This window comes from Dermacentor silvarum, chromosome 7, assembly GCF_013339745.2.
Source record: "Dermacentor silvarum isolate Dsil-2018 chromosome 7, BIME_Dsil_1.4, whole genome shotgun sequence".
Lineage (NCBI taxonomy): Eukaryota > Metazoa > Arthropoda > Arachnida > Ixodida > Ixodidae > Dermacentor > Dermacentor silvarum.
The window spans coordinates 149,137,400-149,148,741 of NC_051160.1; the positions used below are offsets into that span (position 1 = coordinate 149,137,400).

Here is an 11,342-nt window from a genome sequence, read left to right on the forward strand (position 1 = left end):
TCGTTTAGAAACCGAAGGACTGCTCTGGTGTGTAAACAGCGGTTCTTCACCAATAAACATCATAGGATGAAGAGGGATTGATAGTGGTATGCTACAGGGAAATGTTTCCTTCTCTCTCACTTCGCTTCCCGACCACTCCAGAGGACATGGAGGACGGTCAGCCTCTCACCACATCTGCCACAGGTTGGTGGTTCATCACCTGTCAACAAAAAACTGTGGTTCCGTACGTGGTCCTATTCTCAGCCGACTGAATAGGACGTCAGTTGCGTGTGTTCGCTACGGGGGCCAGAAACTTAACTGTGGTTTATCAAGTGAAGCTTATTACTTGTTTCAGCATCCCACAAGCGTTGCCAGTGGCTTCGCAGTTTCTTTCGCAAGAAAGTTTCAGATCTTACAGGGACAGCAGCTGTAGGGTAGTAGCGTGTGATTATGACGTAGCCATTCGGTCAGCTAGCACATTACCCTCAATGCTTCTATGGTCAGGAACCCAGCAGATAATGACATGCTGGTTGCATAAATACGCTTGACAGAGGACGGAATAGAGCTCAGTAAGTACAGGATTTTTGTGTTTACCGAGTGACATCAATGCTTTTACGACGCTTAGGGAGTGAGTCTGAAAATATAATTGCCTTTTGAAGTTTTGATTCATTATATGACTTCGCAGCCGACAACAGTGCATGGGCCTCAGCCGTAAAAATACTCGTTTGCCGGTGGAGTACACGCGATTCGAGAAGGATGGGCCAAGCGGCTGCATAAGACCCCGGCATGTGACTTGGAAGCGTCAGTGTAAACCTCTGTACACGAGTAATTGTATTGAAGCTCTAAGAAATGCATTTTAATGTGTGCTCTGGCGCCTGCGTGTTTATGACCTCTACAAACGATGTATCGCAATCTATGAGTTGCCACTGCCACGGCGGTAACAGTTTCACTGGAGCCATAGGACGATGATCAAGCAGCGGAACACCCATTTCCTCACTGAGGTTTCCTCACACGCAAGGGAGAATGGCTTTCTCGCTGCAGGTCGATTAAGGAAGAGTGTGGCAGCGGTAACGTCAGTTATGTTGAATAAGAAGGATGTTCATTGTTTGCTTGTACTTTCAGAAAATATGTGAAACTGCTACATGAACGCTGCAGATGGAGTGACCACTGGTTAGACTCTACATAGAGGCTTTGGATCGGACTGTTTCGGAAAGCACCGGTCGCGAGGCGGATACCCAGATGGTGAACGGGGTCTAGTATTTTAATGCACTTGGCGTTGCAGAATTATAAATTATAGACCCGTAATCAAGCCTTGAGAGAACAGACTGCTATACAAGTTAAGCAAACACTTTCGATCACTGCCCCATGTTGTGCGGGACAGAAGTTTTAGAACGTTCATTGTCTTCAGGCATTTGCCTTCAGATACTTAATATGAGGAATAAATGTAAGCTTGGAATCTAAAATGATTCCTAGAAACTTATGCTCGCTGCTCCGGAGAGCGCATCTCCTTTGATTGCAATGCTTGGAACTGGCGTTACGCCTCTCTTGTTAGTAAAGAGTACGCAAGTGCTCTTCTGGGATTTACTTTAAAACCATTTCCTCTGCCATTTGGACAATTGTTTATTATAGCCGCACTTGTCTTTCGCAGATGGCAATATTGCATGACTTGAAGGCTATCTGCACATTGTTCGACATAAACAGAATAAAACATAGTGCGGGGATGACTGTGTGCAGGGAACTCATTTTTACGAATAAATAGTGTGCAACTAAGCACGCCCCTTGTGGCACACCGTCTCTGGTGTGAATGACTTGAAGAGCTCTACCCACCTTACGCGGAATGTGCGATTCGATAGGTAACTTTCGATTGTGTTAACATGTTGCCACGGACACCCATCGCGAAGATCTCGGAGAATGCCAAAGCGCCATGGTGTATCGTAAGCTTTTCTCTAGGTCAAGAAAACAGAAGACAGAACTGCTTATGTATGAAAGCATCTCTAATATATGCCTCAATGCGGACAAGGTGGTCTGTTGTAGACATACCTTCTCGAAAACCACACTGGAAGTGTCCAGAATTTGGTTATTTCTAGGAAGCATATTAGGCGCCGGTTTATCATTTTTTCATACAGCTTGCACAGGCAGCTTGTTAGAGCTATTGGCCTGTAGCTGCTGGCCAGGACGGGTCTTTGCCTTGTTAAGTATGGGAGGACTATGGCTTCTTTCCATGAGACGGAATACAGCCAGCCGCCCACATGGCATTAAAAGAGACAAGAGTGTTTTCAGTGTTTCGGGGTGTAAGTACTAATCATTTCGTACATGATACGATCCCCACCTGGCGCTGAGTTGTTGCAACAAGCGAGAGATGCTTTAAGCTCAGCTAAAGTAAATGGGGAATTGTAGGCCTCACTCGATGAGCCTTTACGATTAGGGGTCGCCACTCTTCGCGTTCTTTGATTCTCAGGAAATGTTTCGGTTATAGTGCGATGCACTTGACACATACTCAAAATGTTCGCCTAGACAATCCGCCTGATCTTCCAGGCTATCAACTTGTGTACTTACTAAGGGTAGGGGATGCGACTCCCGACCTGTTAGTCTATTTACCCGATTCCAGACTTTTCTTTCATCTCGGTGTACGAATTTATACTGGTGATGTACCTATCCCAACTTTCCCTCTTTGCACGTCGACGTGTTCTCCTACCTTGTGATTTGATCTGTTTGAAATAATGAGGTTTTCAGCAGTTGGAGAATTGCGAAGCAATCTCCAAGCTTTGTTTTGATTTTTGCGCGCTTTCCGACATTCGTCGTTCCACCATGGGATGCGACGCTTATTAACTAATCCGCTAGTTGCTTAATACATTTAGCTGCAGCGCTAATAATGAAATCTGTTAGGTATGCAACAGCGTCCTCACCGCCGTGGTTGCTCAGGGGCATGGTGTTGGGCGCTGAAAGGCGCGGGACAGAATCCCGCCACGGCGGCGCATTCGAGGGCGAAATTGTACTTAGATTTAGGTGCACGTAAAGAACCCCAGGTGGTCCAAATTTCCGGAGTCTACGGCGTGCCTCAATACGTACTGGTTTTCAGTAAAACCCCATAATTTACAGCGTCGAAAACAGCAAGTATTCCACCTAAATAGTAAGCCCAATATTTCCCAGTTGGCCGAGACCATGTTCCATCGAGGAAAAAGTGGCAAGCATGTATCTGTTTTGTTAAGTTTAGCATAACTGGGAAATGGTCGCTCCCAAAGGGGTTCCTGAGAACAGACCACTCCAGATACGGAATTAGAGTACTCGATACTATACTTAAATCAATGGCTGAGTATGTGTTATGTGTAACGCTGTAATAAGTTGGCTCTTTCTTGTTAAGTATAGATGCACCTGAAGAAAACAGAAAATTTTCTATAAGGCGTCCTCGCGCATCTAAACGAGAGTCGCCCATAAGGGGCTATGAGCGTTCACATCACCGACAACTATGTATGGCGGAGGAAGTCATCAATGAAGCTTTGAAACTGTGTCTTGGAAAGTTGATAACAAGGAGGGACGTAAATCGAACTAATTGTGACTAGCTTACCGAACAGTATTGCCCGGACAGCAACTGCCTCAAGGAAGTTCGGAGGTTCAATTGCCGACAGGCAACACCTTTATCTACTATTATAGCGACACCGCCCGACGAGGCGGTAGTATCGTCGCGGTCCTTGCGAAAAATGGCATAGTGCCTTAAATAGTTGTGTTCTCTGCTTTGAGATGCGTCTCCTGGACACACAGCACTCTCGGACTATATTTAAGAAGGAGCTCTTGACATCATCAAGGTTACAAAGGAGACCCCTAACGTTCCATTGTAATATTTGCGCGTTCATAATGAAAGAGGAGTTTCTGCTGTGTGTTCAGAAGATGAAGACTAGCTCACGGTGCCCTTTCCAGGCGCCGTGACGCGAGGTTCTCTTTTCTGGAGCGGTCGAGAGATTCCTGCCGCTCCTTAGGCGCTGGCGGCGCCGTCTGGCGGTTGTTGTGTCCATCGCCTCTTGCGAGGCGCTGGACACGCGCTCTTGCGAGCGGTTGGTGTGTCGTGACGGCCTCGTCTCGTGAGACGAGACCCTTGAGGCCACCAGCCGGAGGTCGATGGCCCCTTGTTCTGAGATGGCGGAGCAGCACTAGCTGCAGCCGCCGAGGGGCGGATGGCGTCACCGCCGGCTCACTGTGTGTGGGCCTGACAGCCGCCAGAGGCCGTTGTGGCGCTGCCCCCTGACGCGCCACTTCGGCAAAGCTATTCTTCGGCAGGTAGGACACCCGCCTTCGCGCTTCTCTGAATGATATGTTCTCTTGACTGATCGTTACTATTTCTTTCTCCTTCTTCCAAGATGGACAGGAACGCGAATACGCGGCGTGCTCCCCATCACAATTCACACAGTGTGGCGCGTTCTCACAAGATTCAGATGGATGTTCATCGGCACATTTGGCACAGGTTATTCGGCCTCGGCAGTTCTGAGAACTGTGGCCAAACCTCTGGCATTTGAAGCAGCGGAGGGGATTCGGGATATAGGGCCTGACTCGGATCTTTACATAGCCTGTCTCGATAATCTCGGGAAGTACACTTGAGCCGAATGTTAGGATTAGATGCTTAGTTTGAATCTCTTTACCATCACGCCTCATCTTAATTCTTTTCACATTGATGACATTCTGGTCACTCCATCCCTCCAAAGTTCAGTCTCAGTTAGCTCCATTAGATCATCATCGGAGATGACTCCACGAATGGTGTTCATAGAACGGTGTGGGGTGACACTCACTGGAATGGCCCGAAAGACACAAGATTGGGTAGCTTTTCGTATTGCAATTTATCACGGAGTTCAAGAAGTAGATCACCGCTTGCAACTTGGACACTTTGTAGCCTGGGCCAAAGCCTCCATCAGTGATTTCGCAACCAGAAAAGGTGAGACGATTCTTGCTGACTTTCTGCTTTCTCGGAATGTATAACATGAAATCTTGGGAAATTATCAACTTGGCGGCCAAAAAACTTAAAAACTTCTTCGGTGCGCCCTCGTTTATGAGGGCGATCAGGGAGTCGGGGGAATGACGAAAAAGCCATAAAGGTAACGATGATTTCGGCAGCTATGCCAGCCACCCACCACCGAGCCCAACAAGGGGACGCTACGAGACCCGAAGGAGACGCAGACGCCAGCTGTACATAGCCACTATAACCTAATATAATAGACCCAAGGTTGGATAGATTACACCAGGTTAACCCTTGCTGCCTGGAAAATTGGAAGTAAAACGAAGCGAAGAGAAGACAGGAGAGATGGAAAGTGAGAGAGAAAGGCGAAGGTTGGAGGGAGAGAGACAGGAAAGGGCAACTACCGATTTCCCCGGGTGGGTCAGCCCGGGGGTGCCGTCTACGTGAAGCCGAGGCCAAAGGGGTGTGTTGCCTCCGCCGAGGGGCCATAAAGGTCCAAGCACTCAGCATTGGCTCAACCCCCGGATCCCCTTTTCCCCGGACACGGCTAAGCCACGCACGGTTAAGCGTGGGAGGGTCCGACCCCCATGTGCTCGGGCAGAAAACGTCCGTGGTGTCGCAAATTTATCCACCAAACGCCTGCTTACGCAGGCGCCCTGCGGGGAACTTATGCATGTTGTACGCATGAAGCGTATGTAAGCGAATGACTCTGCGCGAGACCCTCACTTCCGCAAGTGACATTCTTTTTTCAGGTCTAGCATCGGGACGATGCTCTTCTAGGGAGGGACAAATGACGCGTGTGCTCTAGGCAGACGACAACGACGATGGCGGGCATTAACGGACTCCGTCTAGTGGGTCGGTGGGACTTTGCCGACTACACAAATCAGACGAAGAAGACGTGTCTTATCTCATCTGTTTTGCGCAGCCAAAAATTGAATGGTTGTCTCGTTGTTACTGAAGAACGTCTCCGAGTTTTCTCTTGGCGTTGTACCGCGACAGTATGCATGTGAAAAATGTGTGAAAGCTTTAAATGTGGCAGGCAGAGAGAGAGAGTAAACATTTTATTGCAAAAATAAAAGGTAGTAAGAGTGTGGGAGGGACCCCTAGTCCGGGGTCCCTAGAACGATCTCAGCGACAGCACGGGCCCGTTGAACTAGGGCCCGGCGGACCTCGGGAGACCCGTCGCGGAGGGCATCCTCCCACAGCTCTTTGGTGCGGAAGGGTTGCAAGATGACTGGCAGGGGAGGGAATAATTTTGCGGTGCACTCCACGGTGACATGGAACGCCGTGGGGGAGCTTCTACAGCCCGGGCAAGAGTCTGCGTAGCGGTCAGGGTAAAATTTATGTAGGGAGAGGAGATTGGGAAACGTGTTTGTTTGGAGTTGGCGGAGCGCCACCTCTTCCTCTCGCGAGAACGACAGCGGCGGCGGACCCATGGTGTGTCTAGCTCGTGTATAGTATTTTAATACGTCTCTGTATGTGAGTGGGGAGCCCGCCTGATCTGGACTCCGGTCCTCGTCATGCCGGGAAGCTCGGAGGGTAATTTCTCGAGCGACCGCGTGTGCGCGGTCATTACCCGGCAGTGAGGCATGGCCAGGAGTCCAGAGCAAGTGGATGTGCTGTGGGGCAGATGTGTCTGTGTTTGGGGACTGGTGTAGGATGTGGAGAGCCGCCTTGGAAAAGCCGCGTCCCGTCAAAAAGGCGCGTCATGCCTGCTGGAAATCGGTTAGGATATACACCTCCCCAGGAATCTGGAGAGCGTGTCGCACAGCAAGCGCTACTCCAAGGACTTCTCCGTGTCCAGGTGTAGAATTCCGTAAGGAGGCGGCCGTAATAAACGTTTCAGCGCCATCCAGCACTACCGCGGAATATCCCGTTGTGGCACCGAGCAGCATCCGTGTATAGGGTATTTGTCTCAGGGATGGTCACCGAGCATGCGCACCAGGTACCGTACACGGGCGCGCCGGCGTCCCGCGTCATGCTCAGGATGCATGTTTCGTGGTAGTGGGTGCACCTTTTAAGGCTGTACAGACCCAAGCCGGAATAGTGATGGTGATGTCTTCATCATAATTGTGCAACACTGGATGTCCCAATCTCGAGAGCAAGTGCCGCCCACTGGGTGTGAGCAAAAGACGTTGTCTTTGACTGGCCCACGGAGCTTCCAATAACTCACTGAGGGTGTTATGCGTCCCTAGGGCTAGCAGATGTTTCGTGGCGGTGTAGTGTGGGAGGCCGTGGGCGAGTTTGGTTCGCCTTTCGCAGTATTGTGTCGACCGTATCTGCTCCGACTGCGTAAGTCTGTGGAAGGGAAGGTGGTAAGTAATGCGACTGATCACACAGGCCTCCACCAGGCGCAGTAGGTCCCGTTTCCCGTACACCTGAGCGCCTGTTGGAGACCCGCCGAATCATGGCCAAAGTCTGTTCGGTCTGCCGGGACAAGAGAGATATAGTGTAGTTCGCCTTCCCATTCGCCTGAACGTGTAGTCCAAGATTGCGAGCACGGTCTACCTGGGGGACAGGAACGCCATCCACGTGCACCGTGATTTCGGGTGGAGGGGTAATGCTACGGTGCGCGGATGAGAACAAGCTCGGACTTTTGTGGGGCACAGGACAAGCTGCCCTGTCGTGCGTAAGCGGTGACGATGTCGACGGCCTGCTGCAGTCGATCCTGAATGGTCCCGTCTGACCCTCGCGTCGTCCAAATCGTGATGTCGTCTGCGTAAATCGCATGTGCAACATCGGGGATCTGGTCGAGCTGCTGAGGTAGTCTTGCGAGGGCGATGTTAATAGAGTGGGCGACAGAACTGATCCCTGAGGGGTGCCGCGACCTGTGAGGCGAATCGTATCTGTCCGATGTGGTCTTATTCCAATGGTGGCTGTTTGGTCCCGCAGAAAAGAGCGAATGTAGTTATACATACGGCTGCCGCAATGTTGATTCTGCGATATTTCGAAGAATCAAATCGTGTGCCACGTTATCAAATGCTCCTTTAGATCAAGGGCGAGGATGGCCCTCGTCTGGGCACGGGACGGGGGGCCGATAACCTCTTCCTTGAGCTGTAGAAGCACGTCCTGCGTGGAGAGATGTGCCCGGAATCCGAACTGTGGGAGAAGAATGACTGTCGTTCGAGAAAAGGTTGCAGTCGCCGCAAAAGCACGTGCTCCATTAACTTTCCGATGCATGAAGTAAGGGATATTGGCCGTAAATTTGCTATGTCTACGGGCTTTCCTGGTTTGGGTATTAGCGAAATGTCAGCATGACGCCATGCCTGTGGGAGCGTGCCCTGACGCCAGTGATCATTGAATAGCTTTGTCAGATGATGGAGGTCTGAATCACTGAGGTTACGAAGGGTGGAAAATCTTATACGATCTGCGCCTGGGGCCGTGTTTCGACGGAGATCTGAAGTACCACGCGAACCTCATCGATTGTAATGTCCGCGTCGAGTTCCTCATTAGATTGTTCTGCGTGCGGGTAATTCAGATACTGTGGAGGTGTGCCGGTAGGGATGAATCGTTTTTCTAGCTCTTTGAGAAGAGCAGCCGGATCGTCTCGGTACTTATGTATTAAGCTGAGTAGGCGATGAAATGTTTGCGTCCTTGTAGTGGAGGGATCTATGAGTGCGCGAAGTATCGACCATGTTTTCGCGGTGCCTAGGGTGCCTGAAAGACGCTCGCAATAACCTCGCCAGTTGTTTCGGACGAGTGTCTCAGCATATTCTTGTGCCTCCTGCGAAATTTGGGCGATACGCCGGCGAAGCTTCCGATTGAGGCGTTGGCGTTTCCAACGCCGCGTGAGGCCCCTACGTGCCTCCCACACATGCAGTAGGTGCGGGTCCACGTCCGGGGTCGCAGTTGTGGTAACCAGTGTGCGCGTACACGCATCTAGGTCAGAAGAAAGGGACTCGATCCATTGCTCGTATCCTAGACCTTCAGGAGGATTCTGTCGGCGCTTCCTGAACCGCGTCCAATCCGTGATGCGCACTTTCCGCTCGGGACAGTGTGCACTCTGCAGTGGTAGGGCTAGTGGCCACGATATAATGGTCACTGCCTAGATGTTCATCGAGAGGACCATGTGCAATCACTGGTCCTGTATTTTTGGAAAAAGTAAGGTCTGGGCACGTGTCACGTGTGACGCTGTTACCCAAGCGTGTTGGGTGCCCTGGGTTTGTATGTAAGGTGTATCTCAAGTTACATATGTCATCCCAGAGTCGAGTTCCTTTGGCTTCAGATTTGCGGTACCCCCAAACTGTATGCGGAGCGTTGAAGTCACCGCACACGAGAAGGGTGCGCCCAAGGCGTCCGAACTCTAAGAAGACGATGAAACGAGTGTGTGCGTGAGCGGGGAGAACTGTACACGTTAAGTATGAAGAGCCTGCAACTGTTCTTGCCCTGTGTAATGATTTCAATAATTTGGTGTGGGATATCGATGTTTATAGTGTGGGAGTTGCACGTTAAGTGTTTTGATACTAGGGCTCCCACGAGTGGAGAGGTACCCGTAAAAGTGGTGAAGCCGGATAGGGAAGGGGAGCAGTTTGGTTCCTGTAGAAGGATATATCAGGAGGATGTGTGGACATAGCAGCAGTACTGTTGCAGGGATGCCCTTTTCCGACGGTATCCTCTGCAGTTCCACTGCCAGACCACGAGCTGCTGCTTGCTAAGGGTCGCCATCATCCTCGAGAGAGGAAGCCGCCGGGCGTGAGTATGGGTGCGATCTTCTTGCACCTGTAAGGGGTGGCTGGGGACGCGCGGATTTGGAAGCCGGCAGGGGTGCGCTTATAGAATCCAACGGGAGACTAACTCTGCGAATAGGGCGTGTGTCCGCTCTTCTGATGCGTGTATGACGCTTATGATCTCCTGCCGGAGCGCTAGAGACTCCTGCCGCGCGCTCTCTATAGCTGCCTGTATTCTGGCATTTGTGCGCTCTATTGCAGCTTCCAGCTGCGCATGCATGTGAGCGTGGCGCGCTTCCATGTCACGGCGTAGCCGCGCGATTTCGGGGAAAGGATCACTGTGGGTGTTCGGTAGGGGAGTAGAGGGGGACGTGTTGTGGGGTGAAGGTGGGGGGGGGAGCGAGCTGTGGGGGATCCCGCGGGCAACTTACCTCCCTAGGTGCCCCCTTGGCATTGGTGTTCTCCGGGGCCCGGGCCTGCTGACGGTCCGGGGTAGCTGCTGAAGTTGCCAGCTTGTTTAGTAGTGCATTCTTGTAGGGCTGCGGGGATGCCTGAGACGCCGGGGTAGTCTGACGCTTCACCTGGTTGCGGGCGGAGGACGACTTGGAGCGGGATCGGGAACGGGATTTGGAGTTTACCCGAGCCTTGGGGCGAGATCTGGACGGCGTCTTCGAACGAGACCGGCCAGCTTTCTTGAATGATATTCCAGAAGCAGGGGTTGTCGCTGATGGAGGATCCGCATTGGTGGAGGCCTTCAGTTGTCGCTGTTCATCTTCGATGGCTTTTTTCACCCAGGCTCTGTTGAAGGGTTGTCGCTGGCGTTGCGGGCACTTCGGTTCAGTTGTAGGATGGTCCCCTCCACATGATTTGCACCGGGGAGAGCATGGGTGTGATGGGATGGGATTATCGATGCCGCACTGTTCGCAATAGTGACGTCTGGTGTGGGGCAGTGGTCGGCTGGGTGTCCCAATTTGAGGCACGTTTTGCAGACTGGCTGGCGGGGACGGTGTGGGTAGCAGCGGAGCTCTGCCCCAGAAATCGGACGAAGCGTGGCACACGTAGGCCCTCGAACGGTGACCAGTGCAATATTCGTCTGACCCATCATTCGAGCCTGTAGTATCTGGATTCAGATGCTTGCATCTCTTCTACCAGCATATGTGAGGGGGTGCCTGGTTCCAGTCCCGGAACGATACCCTTGCACGAATCATCAGGGGTGGCTAGATATGCAGACACTGGGTAGGCGCGTTGGCTGATCGACAGTTCCTGGATATTCAGCAGGGCGTCTGCGACGTGCGATGATGGGGTGCTTATTATTGCCAGGTTTTGTTCTGGCCGGGTCCTTAGGATGAGGTCTCTCCTGTCATTTGAGCTCACTCCGGCCGCTGTCCAAAGCGCGGTGGCCAACGTTGGTCTGGGCCATTTATCCAATCTCGAGCCTCCGAGAGGCCGGAGGATAACTTTTTCATCTCGGAGAGGGAAGAGGAGGCAGGCGCTTTGGCCGCTCTGCTTGGGCTCGGTGGAAGGTGTTCAGAGGCGTTCTGACGGAGCGACGCCCGTTTCGTGGGCTGCAGCGTTGCGGGCGCGTCGCTTGTTGCGGACCACCTTCCAACAGGCTCCGTTGTAGGCTTTCGTCTTCTATGGTGTCCGTGTCGATGGCTAAGGTGGGGTATCCTCGTCCATGTCCTCCCCGGGTGGCGAGTCATTCGTTTGTTCTGTGATGGTAACGCGGTCGCTCAATGCTCCGATAGTTGCTG

At 51.9% G+C, this 11,342-nt stretch overlaps 1 protein-coding gene across 1 annotated transcript in view; it reads right to left on the minus strand.

Annotated features, from left to right (window-relative positions):
* The window catches only part of LOC119459273 (testis-specific H1 histone-like), a 44,090-nt gene extending 33,082 nt beyond the window's left edge, over positions 1 to 11,008 (minus strand). The window contains exons 1-2 of the mRNA XM_037721086.1: positions 10,963 to 11,008; positions 10,020 to 10,444 (exon numbers count right to left, since the gene is read on the minus strand). Coding sequence (XP_037577014.1) covers positions 10,020 to 10,444; positions 10,963 to 11,008 — 471 coding nt within the window. The remainder of the gene's footprint in view (positions 1 to 10,019; positions 10,445 to 10,962) is intronic.
* Between the last annotated feature and the right edge of the window lie 334 nt (positions 11,009 to 11,342).